The 22,400-nt window shown below is 44.0% G+C and overlaps 1 protein-coding gene and 1 long non-coding RNA gene across 4 annotated transcripts in view; one reads left to right on the top strand and one right to left on the bottom strand.

Annotated features, from left to right (window-relative positions):
- The window catches only part of LOC130276291 (mixed lineage kinase domain-like protein), an 82,140-nt gene that overhangs the window by 54,762 nt on the left and 4,978 nt on the right, over nt 1-22,400 (top strand). Inside the window, exon 10 of one of the 2 annotated variants that reach the window (XM_056525462.1) lies at nt 6,004-6,150. In XM_056525462.1, the coding sequence (XP_056381437.1) occupies nt 6,004-6,150 (147 nt within the window). Of the gene's footprint in view, nt 1-6,003; nt 6,168-22,400 lie in introns of those variants that run through there. The other variant, XM_056525463.1, reaches the window with a different exon arrangement.
- Nucleotides 953-21,969, bottom strand: LOC130276293 (uncharacterized). Of its 2 annotated transcripts, XR_008845074.1 has the most exons (5): nt 21,409-21,969; nt 6,070-6,207; nt 2,370-2,495; nt 1,397-1,547; nt 953-1,305 (listed from the first exon to the last, which is right to left on the bottom strand). It is a non-coding gene; the product is annotated as an uncharacterized LOC130276293 (long non-coding RNA). The 2 variants fall into 2 exon arrangements; XR_008845073.1 differs by having other exon boundaries at nt 953-1,547.

Here is a 22,400-nt window from a genome sequence, read left to right as displayed (position 1 = left end):
TAATTGGTTCCAGGAGAACCATCATATGTTGAAACCATCATATGTCGAGTACATATGTCTATGTAAAAATGGTAATTGGTTCTAGGGCCTCGGAACCATTGTATGTTGAATATATATCTGTATGGGAAACTGCTAATTGGTTCTGGGAGGGATGACCATTGTATGTGGAGTGTATGGGGAGTGTTTAACAAACCAGGGTGCCTCTAGCTGTTGCACAACTACAACTCCCAGCATGCATGTACAGCCATTGACTGTCTGGGCATGCTGGGAGTTATAGTTTTGCAACAGCTGGAGGCACACTGATAGGGAAACATTTATGTATGGGGTGTATTGTGTGTATATGTATTGTATGTGATGTGTGACATCGCATACAGTACTGTACAGTTCTTTAAATACCTTCAGGGGGGACAGAATGTCCTCCATTACCATTCTGCCGACTACAGCTCTATAGGAAAGGAAGGGGAGGGCAGCCAGCAGCTCATTGGATGCCTGCAGCAAGATGCTGCAGGCTATTGGCTATGGCTGCACTGGGGGGCGGGGCTTACACAGAGCTCACAGTGGAAGCCTGCGTGAGTTAGCAGGACAGCATGTGAGTAACAGGAGGCAGAATGGGGCACACGGGGCACATTAAACAACTATCTGTCAGTTACTGAAGTTGTCAGCGCTGTCAGATAACTGTTTGTACGATGGCCCCAACACAGCAGCATCATATGTCGATGCTGCCTTCAACATACGATGGGCTCTGAGAGGCCATCATATGTTGAAATGATCATATGTCGGGGCCATCATAAGTCGGGGGGTCACTGTAATTGTTTTAACATTTGGCAAATCCTTACCAAGTAATTAATGGGGTAGTCCACATTTCACTTGTTATCCCATTCCATTCCAATTGTGGGGGGCGCTGCAGCTTAACCCGTTCTCGTCCGTCATTCATAATGCACGTTATTTTGGGACGGGAGATAGTAGCGGGAGAAATAGTGCATGCACTATCTCCCGTCCCAAAATAACGTGCATTATAAATGACGGACAAGAACGGGTTAAAACGTGTATTAGAACAATCCCATAGACTATAATGGTATTTTTAAAAGGAAAAAACAACCAGCGCTCAGGAGGGCATCAGTTTAGGAGAAGGAAAGTGCAATATATATGGAATTCTGATTTACTCCGCGTTTGGGGGATACAAAAGAAATTTACATACCCCCCTCCAGGATGGCATGTAGTGTATTCTTCTATCTCCAACCGGTCATATGGACAAATAGATCAGGCTATTGTACATATTCATGAGTTTTTATGGGCAACGCGTTTCTGAGGTTAAAAAGGCTTCCGTTACCTCTTTCATCAGGCATGACATGGACAATATTAACACAGTTTAAATACATGTAAAACAATTGCTTACCGGATGTTTCTTGCTTTTTCCGCGCTCTTTCCCGGGTCCGGCGTTCCCCCATGCTTCCGGTAAGGTCACATGGTCCGTGCTCCTCTGCTTAAGTGGCATCCAGCGGACGTCAGGTCACCTGACCAGACGTGCGTTCCACCGATGTCACTTCCTGGAATGGTGGAACGTATAAGGAAACCAAGACCCGGAAGTAAGAGCGCAGAAAACGACAGGTACAGCATTTCAATTAAAACTTATTTCATATAGAAAAAAACACATTTTCATTACATCTTTATAGAATCACTTAGACAATACAGTTTATAAAAGGATATTAGATATTAAAATTATAAATAAAGGGGCAGTGGGTGCATGTGAAGATCCGGCCATTTAAATGGCTGTAAAGGGTCATATGCACCCACTGCCCCTTTATCTATTTATAATTTTAATGCCTTGACAAAGCGTGTTCGCACGCGAAACCAGCGCTCGTCGGCGTTCTGGTCCTACTCCCATACTGACCCGCTATGCTGCAATAAAGAAGAACTTTTAACTGCAAAGCGTACCCAGTGCCGTGGTTTCATTTCTTCATCTGCATCCGGATTTTACCTTGACGCTCTCCAATCCTGATTGGATACCTGCCTTGGTGGCGGAACGCCCCAATATCTACATTGTACCTATGTGGCCCTGGTGGTGTTTGCAGTGAGTCCCAAATCTTCGGGACTCACTGCTCACACCAGGTGAATGTACTCCAATATATTTTTAAGTGTTTCCTCTTCAGATTGTAGTGCTCCCTTTTTTTGCTAATTTTTTGTAAATTTATATAGACTATAATGGGATTTACTAACGTAAGTTAGGGCTTTTCTGATGGCCATTTTACCCCACGATCGCCCACAATTTTATAACGGGTGTTATATAACGGGTCCTTTTCATAGTGTGAAAGGAGCCTTATTTTGTGTCTCTTCCCTTTGTGAATAACTACCTTTTGTAAACATCTTACCAAGCTGCTTGGCGATGGTCTTGTAGTCCATTCCAGACTTGTGTAGGTCTATAATTTTGTTCCTGACATCCTAGGACAGCTCTTTGGCCATGGTGGAGAGTTTGGAATCTGATTGATTGATTGCTTCTGTGGACAGGTAACAAACTGAGGTTAGGAGAACTCCTTTTGCTGATGGATTGAGTAAAATGCAAATCAATTAATACCGTATTTGAAATGTGGGTTTCTGGATTGTTTTTGTTGCTATTCTGTCTTTCACTGTTTAAATAAGCCTACAATTAAAATTATAGACCAACTGTTTCTTTGTCAGTGGGCAAACATACAAAATCAGATCAAATATTTTTTTCCTTCACTGTATATTATCTGTCACCAGGCTGTCCCTTTCCACCTGGAACTGCTAAATAGATGAAAGAGAAAGAAACTCATGGCCTGAGAAGAAAATGTTTTTAGTGCATACAGTATAGACCAAAAGTTTGGAAACACCTTCTCATTCAGAGTTTTCTTTATTTTCATGACTATGAAAATTGTAGATTCACACTGAAGGCATCAAAACTATGAATTAACACATGTGGAATTATATACATAACAAAAAAGTGTGAAACAACTGAAAATATGTCATATTCTAGGTTCTTCAAAGTAGCCACCTTTTGCTTTGATTATTGCTTTGCATTCTCTCCACATGAGCTTCAAGAGGTAGTCACCTGAAATGGTCTTCCAACAGTCTTGAAGGAGTTCCCAGAGATGCTTAGCACTTGTTGGCCTTTTTGCCTTCACTCTGTGGTCCAGCTCACTCCAAACCATCTTGATTGGGTTCAGGTCTGGTGACTGTGGAGGCCAGGTCATCTGGCACAGCACCCCATCACTCTCCTTCTTGGTCAAATAGCCCTTACACAGCCTGGAGGTGTGTTTGGGGTCATTGTCCTGTTGAAAAATAAATGATGGTCCAACTAAACGCAAACCGGATGGAATAGCATGCCGCTGCAAGGTGCTGTGGTAGCCATGCTGGTTCAGTATGCCTTCAATTTTGAATAAATCCCCAACAGTGTCACCAGCAAAGCACCCCCACACCATCACACCTCCTCCTCCACACCAGCACACCTAAGAAGTGAAAACCATTTCAGGTGACTACCTCTTGAAGCTCAACAAGAGAATGCCAAGAGTGTGCAAAGCAGTAATCAAAGCAAAAGGTGGCTACTTTGAAGAACCTAGAATATGACATATTTTCAGTTGTTTCAAACTTTTTTGTTATGTATATAATTCCACATGTGTTAGTTCATAGTTTTGATGCCTTCAGTGTGAATCTACAATTTTCATAGTCATGAAAATAATGAAAACTCTGAATGAGGTGTGTCCAAACTTTTGGTCTGTACTGTATATATAATAAAGGGGACTACAAAATCAGGAGTCAAGGTGCAGCTTTGACAGAAAGTTGAGCACTGATGTATCAGCTTGGTGTACAGTGGACAGTATTGTGTCATTTGTAGAGAATTACACTTGTGCTAGGTGGGACCCCGTTAACCACCTATAAAGCAAATACAAAGTACAAAGGTGATCAAACTCTGGCATAAAAAAAAAAAATACACTATGGCATTTAAATGGGCACTGTCAGAATAAAAAAACTTTATATTTTGTACATCATGGCAAAACATTACCCTTGGAAAACATTACGCTTTCAAATTGCATCTCCTTTTTAGAGAAATTTTGGCTTATAAAAAAGACAAATAAGGGTCCCCATACCGTCATTATCATAGTCCTGTCCGGCTGCAGCAACATCTTTGTCCCAGCTGAAGTACAGGCTGGGACAAAAAGTACAGGAAATGAGGGCAGGTCCAGCACTCCTCTGTGCTCACTCCTGTCCTGTCTTTCAGATTCCTGTGAGGGGGTTAGAGAGCAGTGGGCAGTGATTGGATAAAGAGACCCAGCACAGCACAGCAGACTCAGGGAGTAAGTGAATGCATGGTGAGTCAGGGAAGGCTCAATGCGGAAGGCAGACTGAGTGAGCATGAGAGCAGAGGGATTTGTGAGCCAAATACAGAAGTTAGAAACATAAGCATAATTTTTTCTGTGAAATGACAGGTACACTTTAAACCATGCATATATATTACATATATATTATATATATATATTATATATATATATATATATATATATATATATATATATATATATACTACATGTATATAAATATATAAATCGTTTAGATGTCTGCTGACTGCAGACCACAATTCTACACAAATACCATATTCTGATCACCCTCAGGAAGATCATATAACATGCAGCATAAAACGATACAGTATATCACAGAACCCTATTACAAATCTGCATACAAGAGAGCAGGTGACATCACTACTGGCTAGCACAAGGACCTTTCTCTTGCTTTTTGTAGCGGTGCTGTAGCTTTTTTTTTTTTTTGTACGCCTGTGTAGAACCATTCTGTTGCCCCTGTCTACGCTAGACAAATACCGTAGTCTGATCACCCTCAGGTAGATAGAATCACCTGCAGAAAAACAGATACACTATAGCACAGACCCCTTTTACAAATCTGCATACATTAAACTGACATACCACTCTGTACCTCCATCTTAAGTAACACCCAAGAATGAAGAAAGTCCCCAATCATAGATGTATATGTAATGAAAGAAGAAGTACAGTAGTTGTCAATTACTTTATCAATGCTTCTGTCTGGCACTGTCTTAGGTAAATGTGTAAACTTGAGAACATACTAGTTCCATACTTGGACTATGCAGACAGGGGCAACAGAATGTTTCTACACGAGTGTGCAAAAAGAGCTACAGCCCCACTATAAAGAGCAAGAGCAAAATCCTTGTGCTAGCCAGTAAAGATGTCACCTGCTCTCTTGTATGCAGAATTGTAATAGGGGTCTGTGCTATACTGTATCCATTTATGCTGCATGTAATTCGATCTACCTGATGTCAAAGGAGAACTCCGGAATAGGAAAATTGCCCGTCATACACCCGGCAGTAAAAAAATAAAGATGTACATACCTTCCTTCGCTCCCCCGGGGCCTCCGGTAACCGGCTCCGGTCTCCGCCGCGATCCTCTTCCTGGTTGCCGGTGGTCGGCGAGTCATACTGCACTCAGCCAATAACCGGCAGCAGCGAAGTCCAGACTTGGCCTGCAATAGGCTGAGCGGCAGTGTGAGAACGCTTCAGGACACACAATTCTTCACTACACTGGCACCTGCTGCCGGGGCCAAAAACGTCACACTGCCGCTCAGCCTATCGCTGACTGAGTCGGGACTTCACTGCGTCCGGTTATTGGCTGAGTGCAGTATGACTCTCCGACCACCGGCAACCAAGAAGAGGATCGCGGCGGAGACCGGATCGGGTTACCATAGGCACCGGGGGAGTGAAGGAAGGTATGCACCTCTTTATTTTTGTACTGCTGGGTGTATGACGGGCAATTTTCCTATTGCGGAGTTCTCCTTTAGAGTACTGTATTTGTGGAGACTTGTGGTGTGCAGTCAGTAGACATCATCTAGAAGATTTATATACATGTATGTATTTAAATATGGTTTAAGTGCCATAGTGTAGTGTGTTTTTTGCGCCAGAGCGTGATCACCTTGTACTTTGTGCAGTATTGGGTACTGTTAACATTTACTCAGCTCCTCTTCTAGGTTTATCAGCAGAAAAGCCTGAAGACATGCACCAAAACCTATGGGCAATGATGAATGATGACACACCTGCCTCATGTCCTCTTGTTCTTCGTGATGTCATCAAAAGGTGTCTAGTGAAAGATCCAGAAATTCGTCCTTCAGCTGGAGGTCTGTATGATATCTGACAGCAAATGTTCCTATCGAATGTATGACTCCACAGTATCTCTAATGAATAAACCAGAGATTGGGCATTGGGGACCTTATCACACAGCAAATCGATTTTTTTATTTTTTTTAAAAGTAAGTCCAGGTAGTGCAGTACAGGGCCCATAATTTTTTTTTACCCCTTTAATGTAATTCTGGCCAAAAAGAAAATCATTATATGTACTACTATTATTAAACATAAAATTTACTGTATCATCCCCTTCAGTCAGTGAATTATAGAGGTTCTAATAGATTACGAAACACTATTCTCATTTGAAATTCAAATTTTATGTTTATGTTTAATAAGTACAAACAGCAGAAGTTACTCAACACACTCATACACTTTTAGGCTGGAGGGGAGAGGGGCTGCCACTGCAGTTTTTGAGCCAAAGCCAGAAATGGGTCTAAAAGGAAGGAGAAGTATAAATCCTTCTTTCTTGTCATTCCACAAATGCTGCATCTCTGCCTATCCCATAGAGATACATGGAGGGGGCATGTTGGCCGCGGCATCATGCTGCACGGGAGATCCGCGATAGAGCCAGGGCCTTATACAGGAAATCATAGAGGGTCCCAGAGTGCGGACCCCCCCCCCCCCCACGATTAGACACTTAGGTTTCTTACACTGCAGATTTCCTTTAATAATTTTTGTTTACATTAAAGTTTAGAAAAAAAAGAACATGGATAGACAATGAGTGTATATAACAGCAGCAATGGGAGCTAAAGCACTGTGCTCAGCACGTGAGCATGCTTCAAACCCTGGTAACAGGACCAGGGCGTACAGGTATGCCCTGTGTCCTTTAAAGGGCTGCTCTGCCCCTAGACATCTTATCCCCTATCCAAAGGATAGGTGATAAGATGTCTGATCGCAGAGGTCCCGCCGCTGGGGACTCCCGTAATCTCGGCTGCAGCACCCCGATGTCATTACTGCACAGAGCAAACTCACTCTGTGGCAATACAGGGGCTGTGATGTCACGAGGGGGTGGAGCCGTGATGTCACAGCCTGACCCCTCAATACAAGTCTATGGGAGGGGGTGTGGCGGCCGTCACGCTCCCTCCCATAGGCTTGGATTAAGGGGACTGGCCGTGACATTACGAGGGGGCGGAGCCGTGATGTCATGGTGCTCTGGCCCCTGTATCCCCCGTCATTACGCAGCCGCTGCTGCAGCCGAGATCCCCTGCGATCAGACATCTTATTCACTATGCTTTGGATAGGGGATAAGATGTCTAGGGGCGGAGTACCCCTTTAAGGAACAGGACACAAGGGCGTACCCATACGACCTGCGTACTGAACAGGTTAAGGATGCAGCTGTTTTTCAGCTTCTTTCGTTTTTTCCTCCTCACCTTCTAATAGCCTTTCAATATTTCACCTACAGACCCATATGAGGGCTTTCTTTTTGTGCAACCAATGGAAAACACTAATTTAACCAGCAAATCTATGGTGAAACAAAAAACATTATTTGTGTAGTGAAATTGAAAAAGATTGCAACTTTTGGAGGCTTTTGTCTTCATGCAGTGCATTTTTTGGTTAAAAAAAAAGGACAAATAAGGGGAGATTTATCAAAACCTGTTTAGAGGAAGGGTGGTGCAGTTGCCCATGGCAACCAATCAGATAGCTTCTTTCAATTTTCATTTTAAGGTGTCTTAAAAATCAATGAAGCAATCTGATTGGTTGCTATGGGCAACTGCAGCACTCTTCCTCTACACAAGTTTTGATAAATCTCCTGCATAATCTTTACTCTGTAGGTCCATCCGATTATGACAATACCCAATTTATGTAGTTTGTGTTTTGTTTCACTATTATAATTTTTTTGTATAAAAATTATTATGCTTTAAATTGTCATCTTCTGGCCCCTATAATTTTATCCGTAACCTTTTTTATAATTGCTTTTTATTATTATTTTTTTTTTCTGGTACCTGAAGTGACCGAAAATCAGCAACTCTGGACATTTTACAATGACGCCATTGACTGTGTGGTTTAATTTACGTTCTATTTTGGGTTGATTGAAAATTTTATGAGGGATAGGGCTTATTCACATTTATTAATATTTTTTTTACATTTCATTCACTATTTTTTAGTCTCCATAGGGGACTATTACATGTAATATTTCAGTTGCATACACTGCACAATGCTATGCCATAGAACATCATTGATCAGTGTTATTGTCACTCTATTGCTAAAGGCTGCTGAGGCTGCCTGCACTATTGGAGAACCAATCGCACAGACTGAATCCAAGTAATAGACCTTCGTCTGTGCTCCCAACTGATCAAGACCCGCAATTTCACTACATGGTCCCCATCAGCTCCCTGAGCTAACCAGCAACAATTTTTAGCACATTTAGACGCTGAAATCAACTTTGATCACGTAACTACAGTCATGGCCGTAAATGTTGGCACCCCTGAAATTTTTCTAGAAAATGAAGTATTTCTCACAGAAAAGGATTGCAATAACACATGTTTTGCTATACACATGTTTATTCCCTTTGTGTGTATAGGAACTAAACCAAAAAAAGGGAGGGAAAAAAGCAAATAGGACATAATGTCACCAAACTCCAAAAATGGGCTGGACAAAATTATTGCCACCCTTTCAAAATTGTGGAAAAATAAGATTGTTTCAAGCATGTGATGCCCCTTTAAACTCACCTGGGGCAAGTAACAGGTGTGGGCAATATAAAAATCACACCTGAAAGCAGATAAAAAGGAGAGAAGTTCACTTAATCTTTGCATTGTGTGTCTGTGTGTGCCACACTAAGCATGGACAAGAGAACTGTCTGAGGACTTGAGAACCAAAATTGTGGGAACATGTCAACAATCTCAAGGTTACAAGTCCATCTCCAGAGATCTAGATTTGCCTTTGTCCACAGTGCACAACATTATCAAGAAGTTTGCAACCCATGGCACTGTAGCTAATCTCCCTAGGCGTGGACTGAAGAGAAAAATTTATGAAAGGTGTCAATGCAGGATAGTCCAGATGGTGGCTAAGCAGCCCCAAACAAATTCCAAAGATATTCAAACTGTCCTGCAGGCTCAGGGAGCATCAGTGTCAGTGCGAACTATCGGTCGACATTTAAATGAAATGATTGCTATGGCAGGAGACCCAGCAGGACCCCACTGACACAGAGACATTAAAAAAAGTAAGACTAAGTAAGCCAAAATCCTTCTGGGAACATGTCTTGTGGACAGATGAGACCATGATAGAGCTTTTTGGTAAAGCACATCATTGCACTGTTTATTGAAAACGGAATGAGGCCTACAAAGAAAAGAACAGAGTACCTACAGTGAAATATGGTGGAGGTTCAATGATGTTTTAGGGTTGTTTTGCTGCCTCTGGCACTGGGTTCCTTGAATGTGTGCAAGGCATCATGAAATCTAAGGATTACCAATGGATTTTGGGTCGCACTGTACAGCCCAGTGTCAGAAAGCTGGGTTTGCGTCTGAGATCTTGGGTCTTCCAGCAGGACAATGACCCAAAACATATGTCAAAAAGCCCAAGAAATGGATGGCAACAAAGCGCCGGAGAGTTCTGAAGTGGCAAGCAATGAGTCCAGATCTAAATCCCATTGAACACCTGTGGAGAGATCCTAAAATTGCTGTTGGGAAAAGGCGCCTTTCCAATAAGAGAGACCTGGAGCAGTTTGCAAAGGAAGAGTGGTCCTACAAAATTCTGGTGTGTAAGAAGCATATTGATTGTTTTAGGAAGCAACTGATTTCAGTAAATTTTTTCCAAAGGGTGTGCAACCAAATATTAAGTTAAGGGTGCCAATAATTTTGGCCAGCCCATTTTTGGAGTTTGGTGTGACATTATGTCCAATTTACTTTTTGTCCTCCCTTTTTTGGTTTAGTTCCAATACACACAAAGGGAATAAACATGTGTATAACAAAACATGTGTTACTGCAATCCTTTTCTGTGAGAAATACTTCATTTTGTAGAAAAATTTCAGGGGTGCCAACATTTACGGCCATGACTGTATATGGTTAGTCGAACAATGACAGACAATGGACCAATTGGCAATGTACGGCATTAGCTGCTATGAGCAACCAGAACCCACCGGGTATGTAGCATGCTTAGCTCCTGAGAGAACACTTCAAACACCAAGAGTAGGTGCACATTTACACCCTGCATCCTTAAATGGGCACTGGCAGAATCAAACACTTTTTATATGATTTACGCCTAGGCAAAACATCAAAGGGGTACTCTGGTGGCAAATATTTTTTTTTAAATCAACTGGTGCCAAAATGTTAACCCCTTAACTCCTTGGGGACGGAGGGCGTATGCATACGCCCTCACGTCCCGTCACTTAAGGACAGAGGGCGTACCTATACGCCCTCCGCATTTCCGATCACCGCCGCTCGCCGGGCGGTGATTGGAACGGGATGACTGTTGATATCTATCAGCAGGCATCTCGTGGCAATGCCTAGGGGGGTTCTGAGACCACCCCCATATCGGCGATCGTTGCAAATCGCTGGTCAATTCAGACCAGCGATTTGCAGCGATCCGGGTCGATCGGGTGACCCGATCGTCCGGAAAATAAGAATGATCGGAGCTGAGGGGGGAGCATGGCCCGGCTTACCCGGACCGGCGGAGGCATCCTGGACCAGCGGCATCGACACAGGAGGAGCGGCCAGAAAGTGCGGCATGGAGAAGGCTGCAGCGAAGATCGCGGTAAGTGATCTTCTCTGTGGCCTTCTAAAAGCTGCAAAACTAAAACTCCCAGCATGTCCACACAGCTAAAGGCTGTCTGGGCATGCTGGGAGTTGTAGTTTTTCAACATCTGGTGGGTCACAATTTGGAGACCACTGTGTAGTGGTCTCTAAACTGTGGTCCTCCAGATGTTGCAAAACTACAACTTTCAGCAAGCACTGACTATACGGTGGTCTCCAAACTGTAGCCCTCCAGATGTTGCAAAAGTACAATTCCCAGCATGGCCAGACAGCCAGGCATGCTGTGAGTTGTAGTTCTGCAACATCTGAAGGGCCAGATATTGCAGAACTACACTCCCAGCATCCCTGACTGTCTGGCCATGCTGGGAATTATAGTTTTGCAACAGCTGTAGGTACACTGGTTGGGAAACACTGAGCTAGAGTCTGTTTCCTAACTCAGTGATTCCAACCCGTGTGCCTCAAGCTGTTGCAAAACTACAACTCCCAGAATGCACTGACAGACCGTACATGCTGGGAGTTGTAGTTTTGCAACAGCTGGAGGCACACGGGTTGGAATCACTGAGCTAGAGTCTGTTTTCTAACTCAGTGGTTCCCCACCAGTGTGCCTAGAGCTGTTGTAAAACTACAACTCCCAGCATGTACGGTCTGTCAGTGCATTCTGGGAGTTGTCATTTTGCCACAGCTGAAGGTTTGGGTACAGGGTACATTCACACGGGCAGGTTTACAGTGGGTTTCCTTCTACAAGTTTGAGCTGCAGCTCAAACTCCCAGAGGAAAACTTACTGTGAACCCCCGCCTGTGTGAATGTACCCTAAAAACACTACACTAACAAATAATAAAAAGTAAAACACTACATATACACCCCCTTACTCGTCTATCCCCCCCCCCCCCCAATTAAAAAGAAAAACTTCTCATACGGCAGTATTTCCTAAACGGAGCCTCCAGCTGTTGCAAAACCACAACTCCCAGTATTGTCAGACCGCCATAGACTGTCCTGGCAGGCTGGGAGTCTTGCAACAGCTGGAGGCACCCTGTTTGGGAAACACTGCTGTAGGGTTTTACTGTAGGTAACGGGGTCTACCCCTATTGCAAATTCCTTATTCAGGCCTCAAATGCGCATGGCGCTCTCTCTTCAGAGCCCTGTCGTATTTCAAGGCAACAGTTTGGGGCCACATATGGGGTATTTCCGTACTCGGGAGAAATTGCGTTACAAATTTTGGGGGGATTTTTCTCCTTTTACCCCTTATGAAAAGGTAAAGTTGGGGGCTACACCAGCATGTTAGTGTAAAAAAAATTTACACTAACGTGCTGGTGTTGCCCCATACTTTTCCTTTCACAAGAGGTAAAAGGAGAAAAAGACCCCCAAAATTTCTAACGCATGTACATTTGAGGCCTAAATTGGTTATTTGCACAGGGGTGGTTGATCCCCTGTGCAAATCACCAATTTAGGCCTGATCGTTACAGCAGTTCAGACATGAAGGCAAAAAAAAAACAAAAAAACACATGTGACCCCATTTTGGAAACTACACCCCTCATGGAATGCAACAAGGGGTATAGTGAGCCTTAACACCCTTCAGGTCTTTAACAAATTTTCGTTAAACTTGGACATGAAAATAAAAAATTAGTTTTTTTCCCCCTGAAATGCTGGCATTACCCCAAATTTTACCCCAAAAGTGTAATAGGAAAAAAGCCCCCCCAAAATGTGTAACCCCATTTCTTCTGAGTATATAAATACCCCATATGTGGATGTAAAGTGCTCTGCGGGCGAACTACAATGCTCAGATAAGAAGGGGCGCCATTGGGATTTTTGAGACAGAATTAGGCTGGAATTGAAGGCAATGTGTGTTTACAAAGCCCCCATGGTGCCAGAACAGTGGACCCCCTCCACATGTGACCCCATTTTGGAAACTACACCCCTCACTGAATGTAACAAGGGGCACAGTGAGTTTTTATGCCCCACAGGTGTCTGACAGATTTTTTGAACAGTCGTCCGTAAAAATGAAAAATTTTATTTTTCATTTGCACAGCCCACTGTTCCAAAGATCTGTCAAATGCCAGCGGGGTGTAAATGCTCACTGCACCCCTTATTAAATTCTAAATTATAAAAAAGTATGCCATGTGTTTTTTTTTTTTTTTTTTTTTTTACTGTTCTGGCATCATGGGACTTCCTAAATGCGACATGCCCCAGCATTTCAGCAAAATTCGCTCTCCAAAAGCCCAGTGTCGCTCCTTCCCTTCTAAGCCCTCTAGTGCACTCGCAGATCACTTTACATCCACCTATGAGGTCTTTCCTTACCCGAGAGAAATGGGGTTACAAATTTTGTGGGGCATTTTCTCCTATTACTCCTTGTGAAAATGAAAAGTTTGGGGTAACACCAGCATTTTAGTGTTAAAAATCAAATTTTTCATTTTCACGTCCCACTTTAACGAAAGTATACTGAAAGGAGGAAGGAGTAACCACTATAGAAGATGCACACCAGAAATCATACAGAAAATATACACATCTTTATTAATACTAATACATAAGGCCGCAACACCAAAATTTAAAACCACTTAAAAACACATACATAAATCAGGTGGAGGGCTGTAGCTCTACAAAAACACCTAAGGCCCCCTGCCAGACCAACAATGGTCCCTGGTGGGTGTCCCAACACACAGGGAGGTAGAAACCTATATCCGTACGAGCAATAAAAAAATTTACAATATATCAGAAAATAAACTGAGAATAATCAAGAGCCCAATACTACGAAACAAGGGAAAAAGATATATATCACTGATCACAAATATAAATGTGTGACCCAGGGATACCTCACCAGGACAGGGGACCACAGCAGCTCCACGCGTTCCGCCGCTAATTGCGACTTCCTCAGGAAGTTCATCAATCACCTGTGCGGTGTTCAGGCTCACTGTACCCCTTGTTACATTCCTTGAGGGGTGTAGTTTCCAAAATAGTATGCCATGTGGGTTTTTTGTGCTGTTCTGGCACCATAGGGGCTTCCTAAATGGGACATGCCCCCCAAAAACCATTTCAGCAAAATTTGCTTTCCTAAAGCCAAATGTGAATCCTTCTCTTCTGAGCATTGTAGTTCGCCCGCAGAGCATTTTACGTCCTAATATGGGGTATTTTCATACTCAGAAGAGATGGGGTTACAAATTTGAGGGGGCATTTTCTCCCATTGCACTTTAGGGAAAACATTTTTTTTTTCATTTACACATCCGACTTTAACACGAAAAGTTACGTGCCTTGAGGGGTGTAGTTTCCAAAATAGTATGCCTTGTTTTTATTTTTATTTTTTTGCTGTTCTGGCACCATAGGGGCTTCCTAAATGTGACATGCCCCTCAAAAACCATTTCAGAAAAATTCACTCTCCAAAATCTCATTGTTGCTCCTTCTCTTCTGAGCCCTCTACTGCCCTGCTGAACACTTTACATACACATGAGGTATTCCCTTACTCGAGAAAAATTGGGTTACAAATTTTGGGGGTCTTTTTCTCCTATTACCCTTGTAAAAATTCAAAAACTGGATCTACAAGAACATGTGAGTGTAAAAAATGAAGATTTTGAATTTTCTCTTTCACTTTGCTGCTATTCCTGTAAAACACCTAAAGGGTTAACAAACTTTCTGAATGTCATTTTGAATACTTTGAGGGGTGCAGTTTTATAATGGGGTCATTTAGGGTGTATTTGTAATATGAAGGCCCTTCAAATCCACTTCAAAACTGAACTGGTCCCTGAAAAATTCCGATTTTGAAAATTTTGTGAAAAATTGGAAAATTACTGCTGAACTTTGAAGCCCTCTGATGTTTTCCAAAAGTAAACACATGTCAACTTTATGATGAAAATATAAAGTAGACATATTGTATTTGTGAATCAATGTATCATTTATTTGGAATGTCTGTTTTCCTTACGAGCAGAGAGCTTCAAAGTTAGAAAAATGCTAAATTTTTTATTTTTTCATAAAATGTTAGAATTTTTCACCAAGAAATTTAGCAAGTATCGACGAAAATTTACCACTAACATGAAGTAGAATATGTCACGAAAAAACTGTCTCGGAATCAGAATGAAAAGTAAAAGCATCCCAGAATTATTAATGCTTAAAGTGACAGTGGTCAGAATTCCAAAAAATACTCCCATCCTTAGGGTTATAATGGGCTCTGTCCCCAAGGGGTTAAGGACACAGCGCGTACCTGTACGCACTGAGTCTGCTTCCTTTCTATAACGCTGGGTCATGGCGTGGCCTCACATCATAGGGGGTCGGGCCCGGCCTCTAACAACGGCTGGGAACCGTGGCTAATAGCGCGCCACTGATCGCGGTGCCGCGAGCTATTAAGCCTTTAGACGCGGCGTTCAAAGTTGATCGCCGCGTCTAAAGTGAAACTAAACTACCCCCGGCTAGCTCAATGGGCTGTTCGGGACTGCCGCGGTGAAATTGCAGCATCCCGAACAGCTGTAGGACACGAGGAGGGTCCCCTTACCTGTCTCCTGGTGTCCGATCGCCGAATGACTGCTCAGTGCCTGAGATCCAGGCATGAGCAGTCAAGCGGCAGAATCATCGATCAATGGTTTCCTATGAGAAACTATTGATCAGTGTAAAAGATCAATGTGTGTAGTTTTTTTAGCTCCCTACGGGGGGCTATAACTTTGCAAAAAAAAGTGGAAAAAAAAGTTAATGAAGATCATTTAACCCCTTCCCTAATAAAAGTTTGAATCACCCCCCTTTTCCCATAAAAAAAAAACTATGTAAATAAAAATAAACATATGTGGTATCGCCGTGTGCGGAAATGTCCGAATTATAAAAGTATATTGTTAATTAAACCGCACCATCAATGGCGTACCTGCAAAAAAATTCCAAATTCCAAAATGGCGTATTTTGCATGAAAAATTTATAAAAAGTGATCAAAAGTCAGATCAATACAAAAATGGTACCGCTAAAAACTTCAGATCACGGCGCAAAAAATTTGCCCTAATGTAGTTATGATTTTTTCCAGAAGTACGACAAAATCAAACCTATATAAGTAGGGTATAATTTTAATCGTATGGACCTACAGAATAAAGAGGTGTCATTTTTAACCCAAAATGTATTGCATAGAAATGGAAGCCCCCAAAAGTTACAAAATGGTGTTTTTTCTTCAATTTTGTCACACAATGATTATTTTTCGTTTCATGTTATATTTTTGGGAAAAATTACTGATGTCAATACAAAGTAGAATTGTTGGCGCAGAAAAAAGCCATCATATGGATTTTTAGGTGCAAAATTCTAAGAGTTATGATTTTTTAAAGGTAAGGAGGAAAAAATGAAAGTGGAAAAACGGAAACCCCTTTAACCCCTTAAGGACGCAGGACGTAAATGTACGTCCTGGTGAGGTGGTACTTAACGCACCAGGACGTACATTTACGTCCTGTGCATAACCGCGGGCATCGGAGCGATGCCCGTGTCATGCGCGGCTGATCCCGGCTGCTGATCGCAGCCAGGGACCCGCCGGCAATGGCCGACGCCCGCGATCTCGCGGACATCCGCCATTAACCCCTCAGGTGCCGGGATCAATACAGATCCCGGCATCTGCGGCAGTTCGCGATTTAAATGAACGATCGGATCGCCCGCAGCGCTGCTGTGGGGATCCGATCATTCATAACGCCGCACGGAGGTCCCCTCTCCTTCAACCGTCCGGCTCCCGGCGTCTCCTGCTCTGGTCTGTGATCGAGCAGACCAGAGCAGAAGATGACCGATAATACTGATCTGTTCTATGTCCTATACATAGAACAGATCAGCATTAGCAATCATGGTATTGCTATGAATAGTCCCCTATGGGGACTATTCAAGTGTAAAAAAAAAAATGTAAAAAAATGTAAAAGTAAAAGTAAAAAAAGTGTGAAAAATCCCCTCCCCCAATAAAAAAGTAAAACGTCCGTTTTTCCTATTTTACCCCCAAAAAACATTTTTTATAGACATATTTGGTATCACCGCGTGCGTAAATGTCCGAACTATTAAAATAAAATGTTAATGATCCCGTACGGTGAACGGCGTGAACGAAAAAAAAAAAGTCCAAAATTCCTACTTTTTTAATACATTTTATTTAAAAAAAAAATATAAAAAATGTATTAAAAGTTTTTTATATGCAAATGTGGTATCAAAAAAAAGTACAGATCATGGCGCAAAAAATGAGCCCCCATACCGCCGCTTATACGGAAAAATAAAAAAGTTAGAGGTCATCAAAATAAAGGGATTATAAACGTACTAATTTGGTTAAAAAGTTTGTGAATTTTTTTTAAGCGCAACAATAATATAAAAGTATATAATAATGGGTATCATTTTAATCGTATTGACCCTCAGAATAAAGAACACATGTCATTTTTACCATAAATTGTACGGCGTGAAAATGAAACCTTCCAAAATTAGCAAAATTGCGTTTTTCGTTTTAATTTCCCCACAAAAATAGTGTTTTTTGGTTGCGCCATACATTTTATGATATAATGAGTGATGTCATTACAAAGGACAACTGGTCGCGCAAAAAACAAGCCCTCATACTAGTCTGTGGATGAAAATATAAAAGAGTTATGATTTTTAGAAGGCGAGGAGGAAAAAATGAAAACGTAAAAATTAAATTGTCTGAGTCCTTAAGGCCAAAATGGGCTGAGTCCTTAAGGGGTTAAGGGGTTAAACCAATTTGTAAATTACTTCTATTTCAAATCTTAATCCTTCTAGTACTTATCAGCTGCTGTATGCTTCAGAGGAAGTTGTATAGCTCTTTTCTGTCTGACCACAGTGCTCTCTGCTGACACCTCTGTCCGTGTCAGGAACTGTCCAGAGCAGGAACAAATCCACACAGCAAACCTCTCCTTCTCTAGATAGTTCCTGCAGAGATGTCAGCAGAGAGCACTGTGGTCAGACAGAAAAGAACTATACAACTTCTTGTGGAGCATACAACAGCTAATAAATCATGGAAGGATTAAGATTTTTGAATAGAAGCAATTAAAAAAAATCTGTTTACCTTTCTGGCACCAGTTGATTAGAAAAAGGAGATTTTTATGCTTAACGTAAAATCTCTTTCTCGAAGGATCCATTGGGGGACACAGACCTTGGGTATATGCTGTTGTTGCTAGGAGACAGTACCGTCTGAGGTAACCACAGAACCAAAAACAACTGAACACACCCTCGGACAGGTAACCAAACTAGGAACACCAAAGAAAGGGTGGGAGCTGTGTCCCCCAATGGATCCTTCGAGAAAGAGATTTTACGGTAAGCATAAAAATCTCCTTTTCTCTATCGGCTCCATTGTGGGATACAGACCTTGGGACGTACCAAAGCCGTCCCTAGGGTGGGCACAGAAAACAATCAGGGGCAGGCTGGACCACCGCCGCCTGCAACACCCTACGGCCCAGACTAGCATCCGCTGATGCAAAGGTATAAACCTGGTAGAAGCTAGTAAAAGTGTGCAAGAACAACCAGGTAGCCGCCTTACAGACTTGAGAGCCTGAAGCCCTGTTACGGAGAGCCCAGGAAGCTCCGAAAGAGCGCGTGGAATGCGCTGAAACCCTGAAGGGAGAAGGCCTCCCTTTACTACGGTAAGCTACCTAAATGGCAGACTTGAGCCACCGCGAAATGAAATCCTTTGAAGCAGGTTGTCCTTCACGCGACTGTCCGTAACCAAAAAAGAAGTCACATTGACGAAAGGAAGAAGTGACAGAGAGGTAGGTTCGTACAGCCGGCACCACATCCAGCCCATGGAGCAAACACTCCTAGGGATGAGATGGAGTGGACCAAAAGGATGGGAGGACGATGTCTCCATTGAGGTGGAAGGCAGAAAACACCTTAGGTAAAAAAGACGGAACCGGACAAAAAAACAACCTTGTCCTGGTGGATGATCCGGAAGGGAGAGCGGCAAGAGAGAGACACCAGCTCTGAACCCATCTAATAGAGGCAATTACAATAAGGAATGCTACCTTCCAGGAAGGAGACCAAGGGAAACCTCCCTGAAATTAAAGAGAATGGTGAGGGCCGAGATCTGACCTTTCAGGGATCAGAGAGCTAATCGTTGCTCCAGCCCGACTGCAAAAAGGAAAGAAGTCAGAGGACGGAGAAGACAACTTGAGAAAGATTGAGATTCGTACCAAAGAAAAGAAGACCGCCATGTATGATGGTAAATCTTTGCGGAGGAGGGCTTGCGCGCCCTGTGTATGGTGCGAATCACCAGGGATGAGAAACCTCGGCCCTTAGAACCGCGGTTTCAACCGCGATGCCATCAAAAGCAGCGACAGCAAATTTGGGTGGCACAGGGGACTCAGAGAGGTCAGAACGAAGCGGGAGGCACAGAGGCACGTCATCCAGAAGTCGGATTACATCGGCATACCACGTCCTCCGAGGGCAGTCCGAGCCACGAGAATGGCGGGGACGCCCTCAGCTTTGAGCTTCCTCAGAACCCTGAGGAGGAGGAGGGAACAGAGAGGGTAGGGCGAAGCCCGACCAAAGAATCACCAGAGCATCAACAGCCAGAGCCCGAGGGTCCCGGGCCTTTGTCACAAGGAGGGGAAGCTTCTGGTTATCATGGGATGCAAAGAGGTTCCATGTATGGAGTGCCTCAGAGGATGCAGATCTCCGCAAATACCTCCGGAGAAGGAACCACTCGCCGGGGTCGGATGAGGACTGGTTGAGAAAGTCTGCTTCCCAGTTGTGTACTCCCGGGATGTGAATCGCTGAGATGGCTGGAACTCTGAGTGCCGCCCAGAGGAGAATTCTGGATACTTCGGCCTTCGTCGTAGAGTTGCGAGTGCCGCCCTGGCGATTGATGTACGCCACAGCAGTGGGGTCGTCCGACTGGACACGAACCGGACGGCCCTGAAGAAGGATGTCCCAATGTAACGGCAGAGACAGATTGCCCTCAGCTCCAATACTTGATTGGGAGAAGGGTCTCTCGGGGTGACAGGAGGACAGGAGGAACAACTGAGCTCCGTGCGCAGTAAGCGCCGGAATAGGGGCCGGCTCTCGCTGGTTGCAGAGAGCCGTCGTCAGCGCTCCGCTGCCGAAGTGAAAATAAATGCCCGCTGAAATGCCGGCATCAGCATATACAGCGCCGGGAGAAGAAAAAGAAGGGCATAGTCCTACTGTTACGCCGAGCGCTCCGGGTCCCCGCTCCTCCCCGGAGCGCTCGCAACATCCTCGCAATTGCAGCGCCCCGGTCAGACCTGCTGACCGGGTGCGCTGCGATACCTCTCCCAGCCGGGATGCGATTCGCGATGCGGGTGGCGCCCGCTCGCGATGCGCACCCAGGCTCCCGTACCTGACTCGCTCTCCGTCGGTCCTGTCCCGGCGCGCGCGGCCCCGCTCCTTAGGGCGCGCGCGCGCCGGGTCTCTGCGATTTAAAGGGCCACTGCGCCACTGATTGGCGCAGTTGGCTTAATTAGTGTGTTCACCTGTGCACTCCCTATTTATACCTCACTTCCCCTGCACTCCCTCGCCGGATCTTGTTGCCATTGTGCCAGTGAAAGCGTTTCCTTGTGTGTTCCTAGCCTGTGTTCCAGACCTCCTGCCGTTGCCCCTGACTACGATCCTTGCTGCCTGCCCCGACCTTCTGCTACGTCCGACCTTGCTCTTGTCTACTCCCTTGTACCGCGCCTATCTTCAGCAGTCAGAGAGGTTGAGCCGTTGCTGGTGGATACGACCTGGTTGCTACCGCCGCTGCAAGACCATCCCGCTTTGCGGCGGGCTCTGGTGAATACCAGTAGCAACTTAGAACCGGTCCACCAGCACGGTCCACGCCAATCCCTCTCTGGCACAGAGGATCCACCTCCTGCCAGCCGAATCGTGACACCTACACCACTGATATACAGTCCTACACCACTGATAGTGAGTGTTCCAGTCCTACACCACTGACATAAGAGGGTTCCCCACATCCAGGGATGAGGGAGCTAAAGGAAAAAGGAGTGGGCTGAAACTAGGGGGTCTTCAGAGGTTGCAACCATAAAAACCTGAAAGAAAAGGGGGGAAAAAATACTCACCTTTTGTCAGAAGAACTTACTTAATGAAGTCTTCCTAATGAAGTCTGCAGCCAGCTTATAGTCGCCTTCATCATGCCGGGCTGTAAAAGCGAGACGAGCAGGGAAAAGTGGGGGACCCGGACCCATGAGGTACAACCCCAGGCGCTGACCGTTGGCGAGAGGGGGTTGACAGTACATCCACGATGTCTGTGCCCCCTCAATCCCAAATGGGGAAAACAGTGAACGCTTTGTTCCTGAGTCCCCACCTGAAAAGAAGAGGGAAAGAAAAATCTAACTAAACGTCCCTAATCTTAAAAAATAAATGACCAGGTCTGGAGAACACCAGACCAGTGTCTATCTCCTGCAGACACTAAGCTAAAACTGATTACCTCAGGCTCTGTAGGTGGGTATATCCTGCTGGGAGGAACCGACTTTTTTGTTTCCATAGTGTCAAGTCTCCTAGCAACAACAGCATATACCCAAGGTCTGTGTCCCCAATGGAGCCGATAGAGAAAAAATTTTTTCCAACCAGAGTACCTCCTTTTTATAGAAATGATAACTTGTAAAAGAAAGACCACTGAGGTTCCTCATACCAATCAGAACATAATCCTCTCTGAAGCACAGGCTGGGACAAAGTGCGGGAAGTGAGAGCAGGACTAGCAATCCTCTGTGCTAACTCCTGTCCTGTCTATCAGACTGCATCATAAAAACAGAGAAGAGGGGGTTACAGAGCAGCCTGCAGTGATGGAGATGATGGAGAGAAACAACACAGTACAGCAGACTTAGGGAGGAAGTGAATGCATGGTGAGTAAGGGCGGGCTCATTGCATCCACTGCTCTGGAAGGGGTATGGATGTCAGAATGTGTGAGCAGCAGACCAGAGGGATTTGTGAGCCAAATACAGACACTAGACACATTGAAAACACATGTAAAGCATCTGCAAGACCTAGTAACTTATATAAGCATTATTTTTTTTCTGTGATATCACAGGTACTTCTGTACATATGAAAATAACACATTAATGTTGATTTTCAAATAAGATTGGTGTTTTTCAATGTACTGGAACAATTGTGATGAGTAAGGGAGGATCCCCACAGCAAAACTACCATTAGAGGTTCATTCTTCGAAACTGATTAAGGGTGCATTGACACCATGTTTTCTTTATGCAGTGACTGGATCCTGCTGGGAAATGTAAAAACTGGGCACTCCCATATCCTGACTGGACCCAGCCCATTTGAATGAGCCAACCAGAGGAAGATAGTGACTCTAGTGGGCTCATTTTTGCCCTGTATCCGGTTTTGTGGCCGGACTAAAAATTATATCATAGCACGGTTTTTATTCCGTCACAAAACCGTATACGTGGCAAAAACAAGCTGACCGGAGAGACTATTTAATCTGAGATGCAGGCCGGGTCTGGCTGGGATATGGGAGCGCCCGTTTCGACATTACCGAGCCGGATCCGGTCACCGTATGAAAAAAAAGCATGGGTAGCAAAATTAGCTGCACAAAATATTCATAAAAAATATGCAGCAGATTATTTGTGTGTGAAGGTACCCTTAGTAAATTGCAGAGGTCCTGAACCACAC

Source organism: Hyla sarda, chromosome 6 (genome assembly GCF_029499605.1).
Source record: "Hyla sarda isolate aHylSar1 chromosome 6, aHylSar1.hap1, whole genome shotgun sequence".
Lineage (NCBI taxonomy): Eukaryota > Metazoa > Chordata > Amphibia > Anura > Hylidae > Hyla > Hyla sarda.
This window is presented reverse-complemented; position numbering and strand designations above follow the sequence as displayed.